This window comes from Lolium rigidum, chromosome 5 (assembly GCF_022539505.1).
Source record: "Lolium rigidum isolate FL_2022 chromosome 5, APGP_CSIRO_Lrig_0.1, whole genome shotgun sequence".
Taxonomy (NCBI): Eukaryota; Viridiplantae; Streptophyta; class Magnoliopsida; order Poales; family Poaceae; genus Lolium; species Lolium rigidum.
In genome coordinates, this window is record NC_061512.1 from 121923496 (window position 1) to 121943477 (window position 19982).

Genomic DNA, 19982 nt, shown 5'->3' on the forward strand with positions numbered 1-19982 from the left:
AGTGTGAACGCTCATTAAATGCAAATCCATGAGATGATCCGTGCATGTGCATGCATGCAAGTGTGAACGCTCTTGGCTACATGCAACTTGCAAAGTAGTAATAGAAGCCGTTAGTGTGAATACGTGTGAACGCAATTAAAACACTAAGTGATAAAAAGGGAATTGACTCGCTTCGCGAGCGCTTCCGCGCCATGGAAAGTGATTGCTCAAGCGCTCGATTGCCAGGGAGGGGATTCGGATTAAGAGCAGTTTTAAGGTACTGATTGCATCTACGTAGGGCATGCCACAGAGAGAAGTGGAGAAAAGAATGAAGGTGATTTACCTGAGATTGACGAGCAGAACGGCGCATTGGCGAGCAGAGCAGCCCGTCCGCTCCAGGTTCGGGCGAACTCCTTCGCGCGTCTTTCCTCGCGTTCTCGACTTCTCCCGCCTCTTTTCTATTCTGGCGCCTTTTTCTGAGGTGGAGCGCGCCCTTTTCCGTCTCTGCGAGTTGAGCTGGGATCGCTCCGTTTCTCTATCTTCCGTTAGTTGGGCTGGGCTTTGGCTAAGGCGTTGTGTTTCCTGGGCGTTCGTCCAGCTGCCATCGGATGCGAATCAAACGACCGAAAATGATTAACTTCCCTCTGCAGTTTTCCCCTGTACGTCAGAGGATCTCGTTCCGAGCCGCGACCGATCTGCCTGCCTTCCTCTCCAGCCCGGCGCGATGTTCCTGCGGCGCCTGAGCACGTCCGCCGCCGCGGCCCTCCGCCGGCGCCGCCGCGGCGCCAAGGACGACGGCCTCCTACCGGCCCTGCGCGCGGAGATCGCCCACGAGCTCTCCTCCTCCCCCTCCTCTTCTCCCCCTTCCCTCCATTCCCAGGTACACCCCCGCCCCATCCCCCCACCACCGATGCATCGCCCCAATCCAGCGCCACTCACGCATCCCTCACCATTTCGCAGGACATCAACGACTTCGCCGCCGTGTCGGACGCGCCGCGCGCGCAGGACGTGCTCCTGCGCCGCCGCGGAGGCGGAGACGGCGAGGAGGTCCTCGTGTCCGCGCTGCTCGCCCCGCTGCGGTTCGAGGGCGAGGAGCCGCTGCCCAGGGATGCGCTCATGAAGGTGTTCGTCAGCAAGCCGGGGGTGGAGCCGCTGCTGCGCTTCGACTGCCGCGCGGTTGCGGGCGACGGCGACATTGCCGCTGGCTACGATATAACCGCCCTTTCGTATCACGAGTTCCCTGGAGACGGTGGCGACCGCAAGTATGAAGGGCCCGACTTCAGGTAATGTTCCTTGCGTTGCTTGGATTGAATTTCTGTTGATTTGTTTACTGTATGTGTACAAATCGTGAACTGAACTGATGTAGTGGGGTTTACTGAAGGAAAAGATGATTGTTTCCAAAAACATGGGTAAGTTGCAGGTATCGTCATTTGGTTAGAACCTACGAAAATTGCCCGGATCGTGACCTAACAGTGTAAGATTGTGTTGGATTCGAAATTCCTATGGAATTGGTGGATAGAAAATCAATCCATTGGGATTTGGCAGCACCATTTCTCTGATCCAAAATGCATCTGCATGAAAAAAATGCCCAAATGATCGGCATTTTTAGGATGTTATTTATTGGAATTCTCACGGCAGAAATTCTCATGATTGGTCCAAGTAGCCTGTGCCTTTGTTCATTGAAATTTCTTTATATCTGGATGTAGCTAACTAGCCATAAAAGAGTAGCATTGGTTGTTGCCGCAGAACCAGTGCTATTAATAACTGTAAGTCTGAAACTCTTGTTGCAGTCTGTGGAGACCACTAGTCTTAGTCCTAAACATAGTGACGAGGCAACACTCGCAGTACTTCCATTTCCTTAGATTTCCTTGCGTTAGCTGTAACCATCATCTTATAAAGGAGATTTATCAGGGCTGGGTTGTTGGACAGATAACTGGATGCATCACAATTTTCGGTTGAATAGTTGCTTTCCTCTGTAATATTCTGATAGCAATTCAGGTATTTAGATATTAGATCCGTGCAGAGGTGGCTGATCCTTCTTTGTCATGAAATATTAATGCAATATACATTTGTGTGATTGCTTTGATTTGGGCACCAAATTTAATGGTAATACACCCCAAAGTAGATCTATATGATGGGTGTTGAAGTTTATCTGACAGGTTACGCCTAACAGCCAAAGATCATTCCCTTACCTAATTTCTTAAGATTGCTGCTCAGGGTGCAATATTTGATCAAATCATTAGACTGCTCCTTTAGTTAATACAAATTTGGAAGTAAGATTGCATCAAAAGTTCAGAACGAATGTAGTGTAGCACCTGACTGTCCCAAGTCATGTACTTATGTGTACTCCCTGGCATGCAACTTGTGCTACCAATTTGAACCGTTACCTCTGTCTGTTGTGAAGTTCGAGGCACGAGAACATATAGAGATTTCTCGATTGATGGTACGGGTAGAGATCAAAATAGATGGCAAATCACCAGGAATGGCATCGCTATTTTGATGTAGGGCTCCTTTGATTCATAGGAATTGCATAGGAATAGTGTAGGATTTGAATCCTGTAGGAAAATTTCCTACACATGTTGTTTGATTCATAGGAACATATCCTATAGGAACTAATCCTATAGGAATCTTGTAGTGTAAATCCTATAGGGAAAAAACATGAGGTCATACCTCATGGAAAATTTCGTTTGCTACAATCAAACACACATTATTTTCCCATAGGATTCAAGTAGCCATGTTGGGGGGATGACCCCCGGTATGCCAAAGGCATGCCAAACCGGATGGTTTGAGCCATCGAGATACCGGTTTAATGTTCTTGCCGGAAGCCCGGTAGGAGTTTGGGAAAGCAAACTAGGCCGGTATCCCCAAGGAGGTATGCCGGAACCCGGTAAAGAAGATACCGGAAAGGAGAGCTCTGCTCGGCAGGATCGGTCAAAGATTCTCTCCAGAGCTAGAAGACAAAGATGAGCTAAGCAAAGTAACTTTAGACGAAGGGCCGACGATAAAGAGAAGGATGACGGTCAAAGAAGCCGGAGGACGTCGCCGCCCCGATTAAAGAGGACTCCGGTGTCATCTATGATTAAAGTAGCTTTGTAAAGTAGTTTGTCTAGTCAAAGATGCCATTAGGGTTCCTTCCGAGTGTAAGCCACCCTCTCCCCTATATAAGGAGAGGGGTACGCCTCCTACAGGCGCGAGACCACAGAGATAGAGAAAAACCTGTAACTTGTGTGAATCAAAGAACATGATGATCTAGAGCGAGTTCTTCCTTGTGTCTTTCTTCTTCAACCTCTCGGCCTTGGCCAAGTTCTTGAGGAAACCATCCGGAAGTTCATCACACCTGATCACAAACCCTCCCCCGAATCCTCATACGTCCATTCGGCCCCAACTTAAGCCATCCTATGGCATCCGCTCGTTCACCACGACGACAGCTTGGCGCCCACCGTGGGGCATGAAGTGGCGCATGCCGGAATACACATTCGGGCGGGCCTCCTCGAGTTCGCCGGCGAACGGACGGTGTCCGCGCTTGTGCGAGCTTCTACTCCATCGATTTCATCAACGACAACGCGGGCTGCTTCGCCAACGGCGGCATCTTCCCCAAGAACGGCCGCATCATCGAGTTCTGGCAGCCCACCGCGTCTACTTCGGCACCGTCCCCGTGCGCCGCGCCTCTCGCCGGTGCCGGTGGTGGCTCGCGTGCTGGTCGCGCCCCGGCAGCCGTCGAGGTAATGATGACCGGTGTGGCTGGTGCAGGAAAGGAGGTTGCGGCCGAAGGTGCCGGTCGCGCGGTTTCGACCCGTGCGGCTAAGCCACCGCCGGAGCGCGACGCAGCGCGGCGGGAGCATCTTCCCGCGCCACCGGCAACGCCTCTCCAAACGGTGATGAACGCGCCGGCAACCCCCATCGCGCGTAACATCGACTCCGGCAGCGGCTCGAGCGGAGCTGGAGGCGCAGCGCCCGAGGATACTCGAGAGCGGCAAAGACGTCGTCAAGGCGCAGCCGCGAGCTGAACCTAACCGTACGTGAGTATAACGCTGCCCATGGCTTTGCTTCTGTTAGCGCTCATGCTGCTAGGATACCGGAAAACCGGCTTAAGGCTCGCAATCTAGATCGGGATTTGCGTAAGGAAGTTCTTACCTGCAAAAGTACCTCTCGCATCCGTTAGCATTGTGGAGAAACCTAAGTACAAGTAGTCCGGATAAAACCATAAAAGCCGCTAAGGCTGCCGAGATCCGTGTGATTCGCTTACCGGAGAGGCTCGGCAAAGCAACAAGAGCGTGTCGAGAGCTGCTAGATACCGTAGAGCAGCAGAACGCCGAGCAACCGGGCTAGCCGAACAAGGCTATAGCCTCGAAATCCGCGCGTTCAACAAAGAATGCCGAAGCAAGTCCCATGGGCGAGGCCTCGTCCCCCATCCCGACTGTAAGAAAAGAAAAAGAAGTGAACGCACGGCGGATGATCGTGTATGATCCGGTCCTTGCCGGTAAACAAAAAGCCGGGCAACACGATGCCGGTAGAAAAAGCCAAGGGGCAGAACGGGGCTACGCCAAGGAAGGCTATGCCGGAAACAATCATGCCGGTAGACATGAAACCGGGCAAAACTATCCGGCTGCAAGGGCAGCGTACGATGATGATGAGGAGGAGATGCCTCCGCCAAGGTACCGGCAGGCAAAGGCCGCGGCACCAGAACGTTACGATGAAGCCGATTCTAACAGACCGGCAGCATACCGGAACCCGTTGGGGGAACGCTTGGGAGAAAGATACTTACCGGAACGGGATGCGAGGCACCGTCTGGATAGAGTATACTTGTCAGAAATGATCGAGGAGGAAGGTCCTCCAGGTCCAAAGTGCTTTGGCCCAAGAATCATGAGAGAAAAACCACCGAGCTCGCAACTTCACGTTGCCCCGTGACACAAAAACATACGATGGCACTACGAAGCCTGGAAGATTGGCTCGCGGATTACGTGACCGCGGTATACGTCGCAGCGGTGGAGGAACCGTAGCGGAGGAGGAAACCGGCGTTGGGCCGTGAGGATCATACCATCGTTTGCGGTTGGACCGGCAAGAATCCGGCTAAACAACTTGCCGGCAGGAAGCATAAATGGCTGGCTGGATTTTGAGGAGGCTTTTGTGAGCAATTTCAGCAAGCACCTATCAAAGGCCAAACAAGCCGCAAGAATCTGGCTCTATGCGTGCAACGCCCGAACGAAACAGACCGGGATTATCTGGCCCGGTGGAACACCACAAGGAACTCTTGTGAAGGAGTAATCGAGGCACAGGCCATTGCTTGGTTTAGCAGTGGGTGCAAAAGAGGTTCGCCGTTGTGGCAAAAGCCGCAATGGAACATGCCGACAACGTTGGCGTAGATGATACGTGTGGCGGATAACTATGCGTTGGGAGACCCAACGCAGCCGGCAGATGCAACCTGAACCGGAACAACAACGCCAAGAGCAACACCGGACAACCGGAACAACAAGAGGAGGGAAGATTTCCCGGATCGAAGATATGGCTCGCAAGCAAGTTGCCGCTGTGCGAGAAAACTCGATGCCGCCGGCAGCCGGAGGCAAAGAACCGGATCGCAGCCATGGGCGGGTCCAAAGAAACAGTGGGTGGAAAAGAAACCCCGGGTCCGGAAAAGAAACCGGCAAGAACCCGCAAAGTACACCATGGAAGCTGCCATGGACCAAACCATGCCGGTGGCACACACCGAATCCGGCACACCCGTCAAACCATCCGACGAAGGATTGTACCTGGACCAAGTACTTGATGGAAAAGGGGCGGTAAAAGATGCCCAAGGGCGAGGAGGCAATGCAATGATGCCACCACCGGACATGCCGCGGCAGCAACGAGCCTACCGCCACCACCGCCGCTATCGGGCCAAACGCTTTACCGGTGCAGCCAAACCGGCAAGCAGCAACCAGCAAGTTAACCGGGTGGAACAAGATGATAACCAACTACCTCCACCGCCACCTTTAGGCCGGAATGTTTACGAAGACCCGCATCTGTGCTGTGTTGTTTTTGTTACTGAGCCGACAGACAGGCAAAGTATGCATCGCCGTTCCATGGAAGTAAATGCTGTGATGCCGGCAGTGCCCAAATACATGCAGTGGTCCAACCAGGAAATTGCTTGGTCGATCAAGGATCACCCCAAAATCATGCCGAATCCGGGTGGATATGCTCTTGTTGTGGACCCAATCATGAAAGGGCCGCAAACTCGAGTGAAGTTCAAGCAAGGTGCCTGATAGACAATGGCAGCAGCATCAACATCATGTACAAGCACACCATGCATACGCCGGGCATAACAGAAAACATGCTTCAGCCAACGCGCACAACGTTCCACGGGATCGTTCCGGGTTTGTCCTGCGCACCGGTTGGAAAAGTCCGGGTGGACGTGTCGTTTGGAGGACGTGATAATTGCCGGGTTGAGAACCTGGAGTTTGAGGTGGTGGACCTAGATAGTCCGTACCATGCTTTGCTGGGGAGACCAGCGCTGGCGGCCTTCATGGCCTCGACCCACACGGCGTATCTCAAGATGAAGATGCCGGCACCTCGTGGACCTCTAACTGTGGTGGGAAACTACAAGATCTCGCTGGAAACAGCGTCTGCCGGATCAAACCTAGCGGAATCGCTGGTGATCGCAGAGGAAAAGAAAAGGATGCAAAACAACGTTGCGCCGGCTCGCCCTCACGACTGAGCTTAGCGGCAATGAGTGCAAGTCCGAGCGCTCCGGCGTTCAAACCGTCAAAGGAAACAAAGGACATTGTGCCGGATCCGGCTACCCGGAGCGCACCGTTCGTATCGGTGCCGGCCTCGATCAAGCATAGGAAAGCGCGCTCGTCGGCTTCCTCCGTGAGAATCGGAATATCTTTGCCCGGTCAATCGAAGATTTGGTAGGTGTTCCGAGGGAGCTGGCCGAGCACTCCTTGAACGTTCGGAAAGATGCCAAGCCGGTGCGACAACCCTTGCGCCGGTTCGCCGAAGATAGAAGAAAGATCATAGGAGAAGAAGTAACCAAGCCGCTTGTTGCCAAATTCATTGTGGAGGTCACGCACACGAGTGGCCGGCCAATCCGGTGATGGTTGAAAAGAAGAAAGATGAGAACCCGGAGGCAAAAGCTCCGAAGGTGTGGCGCATGTGCATCGACTACACCAACCTCAACAAAGCTTGCCCAAGAGACCCTTTTCCTTTACCACGAATCGATCAAGTGATTGATTCAACCGTCGGGTGTGAGTTGTTGTCCTTCCCGGATGCCTATTCCGGTTTCCACCGAGATTCCCTTGAAAAAGGAAGATCAAATAAAAACCGCGTTCATTACCCCGCACGGGCTTACCGCTATATCACTATGCCTTTTGGTTTGCGCAACGCTGGTGCAACGTACTCAGCTGTATGCAAAAATGCTTGTTTGACCAAATCGGAAAGAATGTGCAAGTGTATGTGGATGACATCGTGATAAAAACTAAGGTAAAAGATACCCCGATCGATGATCTCCTAAGCAAACGTTTGATAACCTAAGAAGGTTCCGGATGAAACTCAATCCGGCAAAATGTACCTTCGGTGTTCCTGCCGGCAAGCTGTTGGTTTCCTGTCTCAAGCCGAGGCATTGAGGTCAATCCGGTTAAGATTAGGGCAATCGAAAGAATGACAATACCACAGGATCTCGAAGGACATACAAAAGTTTACCTGAAGCTTAGCATCGCTAAGCCGGTTCATAAGCGAGTTAGGAGAAAAGGCCTTGCCGTTGTATGCCTTAATGAGAAAATCCGATAAGTTCGTCCGGACCCTCAGTGCAGACGCAAGCATTCAAGGAGCTGAAAACGATGTTAGCTACCGCGCCAATATTGGCTTCGCCGTTGGAAAGAGAACCGATGTTGTTGTACATAGCAAGCAACCAACCGGGTCGTGAGTGTTGTTGTGGTAGTAGAAAGAGAAGAGGAAGGAAAAACCGTCCAGAGGCCGGTATACTACCTGAGCGAGGTGCTCTCCTTCTCAAAGCAAAACTACCCGCACTTCCAGAAAATGACCTATGGCGTGTTTATGGCCGCCACAAAACTCAAGCACTACTTCGAAGAACATCCTATGAAGGTGGTGAGTGAAGCACCCATCTCTGACATCATGTGCAACAAAGACGCCGACGTCGGATTGCAAAATGGGCGATCCGAGATATCACCATACGTACCGGTGTACGAAAGAAGAGATGCCATAAAGTCACGGTGCTTTGGCTGATTTCCTTGTTGATTGGGCGGAGATGCAATACAAACCGCCGGATCGAAGATAGAGTACTGGAAAATGCACTTTGATGGATCCAAGCTCAAGGAGGGTCTAGGTGCCGTGTGGTGCTTACTTCACCAAAAGGAGACCACCTCCGGTATGTTTTGCAAGTACATTTCAGTGGCATCGAACAATGTCGCCGAATATGAAGCTTTGATCCATGGGCTTAAGGTCGCAAAAGAAATCGGTGCACACCGGATCATTTGCTACGGCGATTCGGATCTTGTGGTACAAGCAGTGTTCGGAGATTGGGATGCAAAAGATGCCAACATGGCCTCGTACCGGTTTCACGTGCAAAAGATTGCCGGATTCTTCGAAGGTTGTGAGTTTCACCATGTACCGCGTGCGAAAATGAAGCCGCGGATGCTTTGTCCAAGATAGGCTCATCCCGACAAGAAATTCCTCCCGAATAGCCTTGGCACATCCGAGGATACCATCAATCAAGCCAAGTCCGGAGTCGGAATCAATTTTTGTACCGGAGTCACACGTGGTGCCCATGGATATCGATGAAGGGAACCCGGGACCGCTCCGCAAACCCGGGACCTGCTCCGGCAAGCTCGGGACTGCTCGGTAAGCTCGGGACTGCCGTACCCGTATCAGAAGAAATGATGCTGGTGGATAGCATGGAGATAGATGCACCGGTGTTTTTGGTTCGAGAGATACCGTCATGGGCTAAACCTATTAAGGAATTCCTAATCAACGGCACCTTGCCGGCTGACGAAAATGAATCAAGGAGAATCCAAAGAAGGTCCAAAGCTTACACATTCATCAATGGTGAGGTGTACAAGAGAAGCGTTACCGGTGTCCTTCAAAGATGTGTGGAACCGGAAGAAGGGAAAGAGATGCTTGAGGAAATTCATCAAGGAGAATGTGGGCACCATGCCTCATCAAGGGCGCTGGTAGCAAAAGTGTTCCGGCATGGGTTTTATTGGCCCACTGCTTTGGAGAACGCTGAGGATTTGGTAAGAAAATGCAACGGGTGCCAGAGGTACGCCAAGCAAAATCATACCCCAGCGTCCGGTTTAAAGACAATACCGCTAACATGGCCGTTCGCCGTTTGGTGCCTTGATATGGTTGGCCCATTCAAGACTGCAAGGAGCAGCATGACTCACATCTTGGTCATGGTGGATAAGTTCACTAAATGGCTAGAAGTAAAACCTATCGCAAAATGTGATGGGCATACAGCTGTCAAATTCTTGAAAGATGTCATCTTGCGGTATGGATACCCGCACAACATCATCACTGACAATGGAACCAACTTTGCTCAAGGTGAGTTCAAAAGGTTCTGTGAGGATAAGAATATCCGGTTGGATTTGTGCTCGGTGGCACACCCACAAGGCAACGGCCAAGTGGAAAGAATGAATGCTTTGGTACTATCCGGTATCAAACCCGGACTCATTGACGCAAGTGGAAAAAGCACCGGGGTGTTGGCTTGATGAGATACCATCGATGCCGTGGAGTATAAGAACAACCCCAAACCGGTCTCACGGATACACTCCGTTCTTCATGGTCTATGGAGCGAAGCGGTCATACCAACCGACATCATCCATGATTCACCGAGAGTACAGACTCTATACCGAGCAAGAGGTCAAAGAGGCCAGAGAAAATGATGTGGACTTGCTAGAAGAAGCAAGAGAGCTAGCTTTGGCAAGAACAGCCATTTACCAAAGAAACCTAAGACGCTATCATGACCGGAAAGTCAATCCAAGAGTTTTCCGGGAAGGAGATCTTGTGCTTCGCCTAGTGCAGACGCACCGAAGGCCGGCATAAGCTCTTGCCACCTTGGGAAGGTCCCTTCATTGTGAGCAAGGTGCTTCACAATGATGCATACTACCTAATTGATGCACAGGAGTGGAAAGAAGGAAAGGCGGACAAGTCCGGAGAGGAGAGCAAGCGTCCATGGAACATAGCTCATTGCGTCCTTTCTACTCTTGAAGTGGTGGTGTAAGAAGTTCCTTTTTTGTACCTTATATGCTATGAATAAAAGATGCCGGAACATCGAATGAGTCTCGGGGACTACCCCAATAAGATTGCATGTAACTTGTCTATTTTTTTCAGTTCACCGGTTGCTTATTGAATGTTTTATCTTTCCGGTTTAGTAGTGTGCTAAATCCTACCGGAGTCTTCGACTCTGCTGCTGTCCGCAAACCGGCTTCATGGCAAGCAAGATAAACCGGTAGGGGATAAGCACATGAACTGCAAGAAGGGAAAGCAGGAAAGAACAATCCGGAAAATTTAACTAACCCCGGTCAAACCGATTTTTTGCAAAATTTCAAAGTTATTTCTAAGTTCAAGAAGATGTTTGTTTGGTGAAAGAACCTTGTGCTCATACGCCAAAGAACGCCCGTAGAAGGCAAGGCAGAGCCAAGGCAAAAGAACCAAGTATGCATCAAATTGGATGCGGAAACAATTGGGAAATCTTTGCGGTGCAGGATAAAAGCAAAACCAAAAGCAAATGTGCTAAAGCAAACTTAAGATAATTAGCTACCGGTATAACTTACCGGCAGAAAATGTTGTACCACAACCAAAAGCAGGTTTAAAGTTTTACATCATAGACCCCGCATTCGGGGCAGAATTTAACAGACATTGTTTCAAAGTAGACAGGACCAACGAGCACAGCAGGAACACATATCATAGAGAATCATCACGCAGCGGGGCTTCGGAGGAGCATCGCCGGCATCGGCGTCGTCCGAGAGCTCTTCTTCGGCTTCATCCTCCTCCTCGTCGAGATAGTCCTTGACGCCGGGAGGGGAGGGATGAAGGTGCGCATGTCGGCATACTCCGCAATGCGGTACGCGCGATCCCGCCGCTTAGCGGAGAGGATCGGGTCCGGATCGGTTTCGCGTCTTCACGCACGCCGGTGAGGGCGTCAAGATCGAGCTCCGGTACCGGGAGCAGTGCAACGCGGAGGGCGGAGTCCGCGCCGGCGCGGGCGGCAGAGCACCGCCACTCGCGGATCCTCCCCGCCGCCACCCTTAAGACGATCGCCGATGAGGGAGAAGGTGTCCGGCACCTCTTCGCCGAGCCATAAGGTCCTCGAAGAGCCGGGTAGCTACATCGGGGATGTCCGATAAATTGCGGTCTATGGCGCGCATATGGGACACCCGCGCGTTAAGCGCGACCGCGATGGTCGTTGGGCGTCCATGGCACGTTAAGATCCGCTCGGCCTTGGTCCTTGCGGCGCGCGTCCACCTTCTTGACAGCGTACCCCTGGGAGTCCGGAAAGAGGCCTGTGTAAAGAAAGAAAAAGGTCAAGGAAGAGAAACCGGAAAGAAAAGAGACCGGAAAGAAAAGAGACCGGAAAGAAAAGAGTCCGGAAGAAAAAGAGACCGGAAGGAAAGATAACGGGAAGAAAATGGGGTCGGAGAAAAAAAAAAGGCTTATATGCAGTAGTCAAAGTGTAAAATAAAAGAACTTACGATGGGCGAGGGCGTCGGTCTGCAGGATCAGCTGATCGCATTCTTTATGCTCCTCCTCCAGCCGTGCGGCCTTCTCCTCGGCAGCCTTCCGGGCCTTGGCCGCCTCCTCCAGCCTCGGCCAAGCAGCACCACGTTGGCGTTGTCGGGCGTCCTCCCGAGCCTCCTCCATCTTGGCCGCCGCATCGGCCGCAGCGGCTTCGAAGGCCTTGGCATGGTCAAGCCCCGGCTGGATGAGCCGGGTCTTGAGCTCCCGGTGGCTGGTCTTGAGGGCGTCCGGCTCCTCCTTATGCTTCGCCGGATGAGCTGGTCCTTCTCCCCTGTAACCGGAAAAGAAAGCGTTAACAAGATTATACTAGTAAAAATGGAAAAGAAACCAAGTTTAAAGGAAAAAGGAGAGAATCGTACGTTGGGCGGTGGCCAGCTGCTCCTTGAGGGCATCAATGGAAGCTTCCGGGATCACTGTTAAGCAGAAATTAAGAATGTTAGAGAGGGAAAGGTTTCCGGTAAGGAAGATGCCGGCAAAACAAAAATTTACCTTGGCACTTGTCGTGTGCCTCGGCCGAGCTCCCGATGCTCCCATAGAAGCTCCTCGAAGAGAGCCTTCCGAGCGTCAGCCGTGAGCTGTTCAAGAAAACGAGGTTAGTAAAGTTTTGCGCTAAGAACAAGGTTCTTAACCCGAAACTCGGGGACTGGCAGTGCCGGTTTTGCGCGCTTCTAAGGTAAATTCTGTGCTAAGAAGAAGGTATTTAACCCGAAACTCGGGGACTGGCAGTGCCGGTTTCATGCTAAATTTTTAAGATAAGTTTTGCGCTAAAAGCTGCGCTCTCACCACAAAACTCGGGGACTGGGAAGATAGACAAGAGAGAAACCGGCACAAAACTAAAAAGATAGACAAGATCCCGGAAAGAAAAGAAACCAGGCATAAACGAAATTATAAAAGAGAGTTAGTAAAACTTACCACCACATTGTTGGTAGCATCGTACCGAGCACCGTCGAACTCTTTCATGGCGCGTTTAAGCCGAATGAAATGTTCTTCAGTGGACCGAGCCCCGGCAGGATCTGGTGCCGGAAGGCGGTCCTTTCCCAGCCCGCGGGTTGAAGCAGAGATATCCGCCTCATTCCACTTCTGGGCATAGGGGAGAAGGTGCCCCAGGTCCTTGCCCGCGCGCTTCAGATCAACAATACGGCCCAGGAGGCCGGTGGGCTTGTCCTGTGCGGCGAGGGCAGCAGGGCCGACGTGCAGCACCACGTCCCCCGAGCCGCCTGAGGTGGCGCCCTCCACAGCCTTGCCGCGGGAAGCCCCGGGCTTGAGGAACTTGGTGATCTTGGGGGTCCCGGACGGCGCCGGTTGCTTGGCCGCGGAAGGTCCTTGGCCCGGGCGGCGGTGTCGGCCCGGCCTCGGGAGCAGGAGAAGATACCGGCGCGGAAGTATCCGGCGCGGTGGGGGAAGAGCTCGGCCGTTTCTTCTTCTTCTTCGGGGAGGAGGAACCAAAGGTTCCGCCCGCCCGACATCGGTCCGGCCGGCGCCGATGTTGCCGGCGCCGGTGTCTTGAGTCTCCGGAGGGAAGTGAGGTCCTCCTCCGCGCGGTGATCTGGAGGTGTTGGGGCCGCGCGCCCCGAACTTGTATTGCCTCCCGAAGGGGAGGCAGAGGTGTTGCCGGCACCAGATAGTACCGGACTTGAGTGAGGAGGAGGAGGAGTTGAAGTCCTCGCGGAGCCGGTGGAGCCAAGCTCAAGCGCAGGGCTGAAAGAAAGGAAAAAGAGAACGAATTGGAAAAAGCAACCGAAGAAGAACCCGGTGGAAACAAAGAAAGTATAAAGAAGAGAACGAATTGGAAAAAGCAACCGGAGAAGAACCCGGAAGACATCGGCATCCGCCTCTGCTTGTAGCGCTTGGTGCCGACCTCCTTCCCTCCTATGACTTCAGTCCGAGGACGTTTGCCAGAGGGAGCATGGCTGGGGCCGGCGTCAGCGGTTGGGGGATCACTCCTCTGGCCTTCGGCCATGAGGTTATCCAAGAACTCATCCCCAGCCTCGGCTTGCAGAGGAGGCACATGCTCATGGACCTGTGGGTTGTTGCTGTCTGAGGGAATGTCTACAGAACGGAAATAGCAAAAAGAGCATAAGAAAACGAACAGTAAAGGCTACCTCAAGTATGGTCAAATCATCGGACGAACCAGCTGGCTCCGGCGGAGACTTGCCGAGGCGGGAAGCCGGAGTCCGGCCCATCCTTAAATCCAGCCAATGAATGACGAGGATACGGATCGTACTTGTCCGGGGGCCTCTTCCGGACGGGGCCTCGCCGGTCCGAATCAATCGGGGGAAGCGAGCCTTGGCCTGAAAACAAAGGAAGAAAGAAAGATTAGACACTAGTGCAAAAGCTACCGGTAATACGACCTAAGCCGCATATCTTCTTACATCTTTGGACGGAGGATTCCTGGCGCTGAGAGGGCAAAGGCCCCACTCCCAGTCATCCGGCATGTCCGTTTGGCAGATTTGGCTTGCCTTTAGGACCACGTCCTTTTTGCTCAAGGCCGAGCCGGTGATCTTGGTGGGATCACCGGGGCCGTACATCTCACTAATCTTGTGAGCGCGTTCGCTGGAGGGAAGCACCCGGCGGCCGATGAAGGTGCGGATGATATCGTCGGAGCAGATGTTGGTGTCCTTCATCAACCTCGGCATGAGAGCGCACCACCCGGCTCGTCTCGGTATGATCCGTACCGGGGTTGTACTCGCCAATTGGTCTTGGCGGGCGGCGCCGGTTGAACGCCGGCAAGTTGATGAGGTCCTCGTCGCCCGCGTTCTTCACATAAAAGAACGTCGTCCGCCACAACCGGCGGGACTCGAGGCCATTGAACTTAAAAAGGGGCTCCCTTGGCGGGAGCCGATGATGCGAGACCCGCATTGAACGGGGGTTTGGGCTTAGGAATGTCCTTGCCCTGGACCGAGTTGATCCGGAGGGAGAAAAAGCGGGCAAACGTCTCTCGAGCGGGACGGATGCCAATGTAGCCCTCCATGAAGGCCACAAAACAAGAAAGGTAAAAACGGCATTGCCGGGAAGGTGATGAGGTTGGAGGCGATAGAAGTTGAGGAATTGACGAAAGAAATCAGAGGCGGGAAGGCCGAAGCCACGCTCGAAATGAGCAAGAAAAACAACGGCTTCACCGGGTTCAAGCACCGGTTGGATCTCGTCGCCTGGAGGCCGGCAGATGACTCCTTCCGGAATCCTCCTCGACCGGTAGAGCCAGTCGATCTCATACTGGGTCACGTCGGAACCTCTCCAGGCTCCGCGTGTCTTGTCCTTTCGGAGGCCCGGCTAGATGTGCCGGCCTCTTGTTTCCGGGCCGGATGCCCGATCCATCCGGCGAGGTCTTCGGTTAACCCGTCGGAGGTGCTACTACCTTGGTTGCTAGAGGTGGCAGCGGGGAGAGACCCTTCGCTAGACATAAGGATCTAGGAGATGCCGAAATCTACCGAGAAACGAGTTTTCCCCAAACGGACCCTCGCGCGAAGATCTACGAATAAGAAGAAAAGCAAAACAAAGAACGGATAAATACTCTACCGCCCCCAAGATCCGAAGTGCAAGAAAGAAAGGGGTAAAGGCGCAGCGGGCCTAACCGGAGGCGGCGGAGTCGCGGGAGGAAGAGGTTCGCCGGAGGAACGGCAAGCTTGCGGCCAGCGAGGAGGTCCGTCGGCGGCGAGGCGGAGAAGTTCTCGAAGAAGTACGAATGCAGCGTACGCGGAGAGCGCGCTGCAGAGGGTTCCCGCACGAGGAGGTCAGGCGGAACGGCGGCGTGAGTTCGCCGGGCGACGGGCTCGAGCGAGCGGCGGCGGACGAAGAACGGTGAAGGCACGGAGTCGAAGAGCACTGTGCGCGAGGAAGTGGAGAATGCGAGAAGAGGAAGAACGGGCGGCGGTTGCGCTTATAAAGAAGAAGAGGAGTGGGCTGAAAACCGCTGGGCCGTGGCGGTTCGCCTCGCGGCCCGCGGCGGTTCGCACCATGGGCCGCCACGTGTCGGAGGAATACACGCGAAAAGATAAGAGGCCACACAGAGGCGCACAGGAGATCCAGAACGGCTAGTGGGATCCGCAGCGGTGCATTAAATGGGCGCGCGGGGGTCGAAGCGAAATGACAACTGACACTGGCGCGTCAGTCACAGTGCGCATGTCTCTGTCAGGCGCGGGGCCCGAGATATTCTCGACTTCGCCGAGGAAGTGTTTAATGATTAAGATACCGGAAGACAAGGTACCGGGGAATGACTTGCGAGGAAAAGATAAGGGAGATCCGGGCAAAGATGCCGGGCCCGAGTCTAACGCCGGATGGATCAAACCGGTATCCAAAGACATAGGAACCTGGCATGGTCTGTTGGATAGAATCCGCCAGACTATACCAGCTTCGGGGACTAATGTTGGGGGGATGACCCCCGGTATGCCAAAGGCATGCCAAACCGGATGGTTTGAGCCATCGAGATACCGGTTTAATGTTCTTGCCGGAAGCCCGGTAGGAGTTTGGGAAAGCAAACTAGGCCGGTATCCCCAAGGGGGTTGCCGGAACCCGGTAAAGAAGATACCGGAAAGGAGAGCTCGTCGGCGGGACTCGGTCAAAGATTCTCTCCGGAGCTAGAAGACAAAGATGAGCTAAGCAAAGTAACTTTAGACGAAGGGCCGACGATAAAGAGAAGGATGACGGTCAAAGAAGCCGGAGGACGTCGGCGCCCCGATTAAAGAGGACTCCGGTGTCATCTATGATTAAAGTAGCTTTGTAAAGTAGTTTGTCTAGTCAAAGATGCCATTAGGGTTCCTTCCAGTGTAAGCCACCCTCTCCCCTATATAAGGAGAGGGGTACTGCCTCCTACGGGCGCGAGACCACACAGAGATAGAGAGAAACCTGTAACTTGTGTGAATCAATAAACATGATGATCTAGAGCGAGTTCTTCCTTGTGTCTTTCTTCTTCAACCTCTGGCCTTGGCCAAGTTCTTGAGGAAACCATCCGGAAGTTCATCACACCTGATCACAAACCCTCCCCCGAATCCTCATACGTCCATTCGGCCCCAACTTAAGCCATCCTATGGCATCTGCTCGTTCACCACGACGACAAGCCATGACATTCCAATCCTATAATTTTCCTATTCCTATGATTTTCCTATCCTATGAATCAAAGGAGCCCTAAATGATTAGGTTAAATCAAATTGTTTGGCGAGACTTTTGCTCTATAAATTTGGAGGAAATAATTCAGGATATATGAAATCTTATTCATCTATTTGTACTTTGCACCGACCGTTTGAGCACCTCTTGGGCTGTAACCCATTTGATGCACATTAAGCTGGGGCCAGACTGGGCTTAAGATGGCCAATGCCTACTTCCTACTTTTTTGTTATGTTGTTTTATTCAAAAAATAATGTGCTCAAAGAGCATACTAAATAGAGGACATGCATATGCTATTCAGTTACATACAATGGTGTTAATGGTGCCCTATGGTTTCTTCCAAGACCATGTGCGGAGCAAAAATTTGGATGCGGCATTTATATGTATTTTGAAGCTAGTTTTTTCTGGAACTCATTCATGAAATCGTCTGCTTGTGGTTGATAATTATACTAGTTGTTTGTAAACATTATGATCATGTTGTTCCACCATAGACAGCTCAAAAAGAATGAGCTGTTCGCTTGTTCCTTTCAGATCCCACGCTACTAAGTGACATTGCTTTTCCTTCCGTTGTGCAGAGATTTGGATCCTAAACTGCAGACTGCGCTGAAAGAATACCTCATGGCAAGAGGCGTTAACTCTGAACTGGCAAACTCACTTCGCGAACACTTGCTGCAGAAGGAGCGGGTCCAGTACGTGGGCTGGCTCAAAAACTTGGAAGAAATGCTCACGAAAAACAATTGACCTAGTTATCGGAAAATGGATGAACAAGAGAATGATCATTGACCTACCTAATCCTCCTCTGTTCAACTTTGCTCTGCGGTTGCTAGTCTGTTACTGATGAATCGTTTGCTTCATGATTTTTTGCTATGCCAATGCTGGGTCAGGTAAATGTTCTGTGCAAGTGTGATCACAATCTCTGTTAACTTCCCATTCTGTCATGAGAGAACTTTGTCCTGTCAAGTGTGATCACAATCTGCACCTTGTTGCTGTTTGGTGATGCTGGATTTGGATCATGAACTGTAGCGGTGATGCTGGTTTTGGTTCATGAGCAGATGAGCTGAACTCCTTTTGTCGTTCCCTCATTTTCCGATCATAAATTTCAGTAAATTTGCCTCGAGCCCTCACTCAAAGAAGGAAGTCCACTTTTGGTCTTTGAATTCCTGTGAAAGTTCACTTTTAATCCTAGAATTCTGTTCGGTTTAAAATAAACCTTGAACTGTCAGAATTATTCACTTTTAGTCCTGACCCTAGTTGAGCCAGACGGTTTAAAATAAACCTTGAAATGTCAGAATTATTCACTTTTAGTCCTTACCCTAGTTGAGCCAGACAAGTATCTACCACAGGTGGCCAATAACTCAATGCAATGGTGCAAGAGAAGAGAGAGGACATGTGGCCAATAACTCAATGCAATGGTGCAAGAGAAGAGAGAGGACGATGCCAATAGGAAAAGCAAGCAGGCTTTCGTCGTGCAATGCTTCCAGTAAATTGAGTGAGAGGAAATTGAGCGAGAACTGGTTCAAAGACACAAGGGTTTAAATTTTCGCATTAAGATGTTGGGTTCGGCGTCTCAACTGGTTCGACATCTCAAGTAGATTGGGCTTGGTCTAGTTCAAAACCAATTATGTTGGTTGACTATTTCATATTTCCATGTCATTTGCTGAACTCAATCAAAAAATGATGAAAAAGTGAACTATTCTGAGAGTTCAAGGTCCGTTCTAAGTTTTAATTGCTAGACAAAAAGTGAGCTTTTCCAATAGTTCAAGATGAAAAGTGGACTTTCTTCCAATCCAAATGATGTATGTGTGTGTGGGTGGTGGTGGGGGGGGGGGGGGGGTTCACATGATGTAAGGCCTTTTGAGTGTGCCGCGTGCGTCAAAGGCCTTGTCCCTAGGTGGTGTGTTCCCATAGGGCTTCTTGCGTGCGCGTTGAACGCAATGTGTGGTAACCACATGACGAGTGGCTGCGCCAGTTCCCTAGGTGGGCGCAGGGTGGCGTCGCATGGTGGGATAGGATTAGCGCGCCACCACCTATACCGCCTAGTGGGCCAACATCTTCCTGGTGCGGCGGGAGGAGGAGGAGATTGCAAACCTCGACGGCCTCATCGGACCATCAAACTCGTACAATGCGGCAGGACACCATCGTTTTTGGGTGCCCCAGCCCGCACCTCCTTAGGGGATCAAGCGCGGTGGATCTTGGCTGGAGATGCCACCATTGCCACCAACAAAGCCAATGTTCCTTCCGAGGGAGATGATGACGTCTTCTCTTTCCATGCTGTCTCGCTCGCCATCGTCCGGGCCGACGATCCTTGCCGTCCTTCGGCGTGCCTCCCCCTATACCGTCTCCAAGCTAAAAGTGAAGGAGGAGTTCGCTACATTGGCGAGGAGACGCTACCCCTAGCGAGGCATCTTGATCTACTCACTAATTTTCTGAAACAGATTTTTGAGATGAAAGAGTGGGTACTTGATAACTCCTAAGATTGGAAGCAAAACTGAAGAAAAATAAGAGAGAAGAAAAATTGCACCAATGTGGAGCATTGCAAAACCGTGGGTGCAACGGCGGTTGACGGTTCCCCCTCCCCAGATCTTGTGTGTGCATAGTTCCTTGAGAGTCTCTTTCTCTCCGCCGGCTCCCCGCTCCCTCTCCTTCGCCGGCCTCACCGGTCAGAATGACTAGGAGAGGGGAGGCCGGGTCCCTTGTACATAATAGTCTAGGAGTAGTTGTTGTTCCCCTAATGGAGTTTGCCGCTATGCCGTGGATGGAGAGCTCTCGATGTTTCCAAGCGGCGTCGGGTTGCCGACGATGGAGATCTTGCTAGTGGCGACGACGTGGTGCTGGTGGCTGCTGCTCAAGCTCCTCCTCCCCAATCCAAGAATAAGCTTGATGTCGAGGTGAGGGCTCCAGATCTAGGATTTGGGGTCATGGCTAGTGCTATCTACAGATCGGCGACGGCTGCCCAAGATTGGTGCCTCCTGTTCGTTGCTCGCCATGGTGTCGAGAACAACTTGGAGCTCCTGGTCTCCGACAGCCAGCTCCTTGATCTGCGCCAGGGGAGTCGTGAAGATGCTCCCGGTAGTTTTCCCACGGCGGTTCTTGGTCTGCAACCGTCAAAACTGGTCGTTGGGCAACCACTCCCTCCCCCTTCGTCGGCGATGGTGTACCCCGGCCGACGACTG

At 52.2% G+C, this 19982-nt stretch overlaps 1 protein-coding gene across 1 annotated transcript; it reads left to right on the top strand.

The window, feature by feature from the left end:
• Positions 1 to 703: 703 nt before the first annotated feature.
• On the top strand, positions 704 to 17923 carry LOC124655422 (uncharacterized protein At2g39795, mitochondrial-like). The gene is made up of 3 exons (XM_047194319.1): positions 704 to 859; positions 940 to 1262; positions 17385 to 17923. The coding sequence occupies exons 1-3, from the start codon at positions 704 to 706 to the stop codon at positions 17548 to 17550; spliced, it is 645 nt and encodes a 214-aa protein (XP_047050275.1). The 3' UTR covers positions 17551 to 17923.
• The last annotated feature ends 2059 nt before the right edge of the window (positions 17924 to 19982 follow it).

Excerpts from the sequence above, each read along its gene's own strand:
- LOC124655422 (XM_047194319.1), top strand. The coding sequence starts at position 704 with ATGTTCCTGCGGCGCCTGAGCACGTCCGCCGCCGCGGCCCTCCGCCGG. Across the intron at positions 860-939 it reads CCCCTTCCCTCCATTCCCAG|GACATCAACGACTTCGCCGC; the intron begins GTACACCCCCGC and ends ACCATTTCGCAG. Across the intron at positions 1,263-17,384 it reads TATGAAGGGCCCGACTTCAG|AGATTTGGATCCTAAACTGC; the intron begins GTAATGTTCCTT and ends TCCGTTGTGCAG.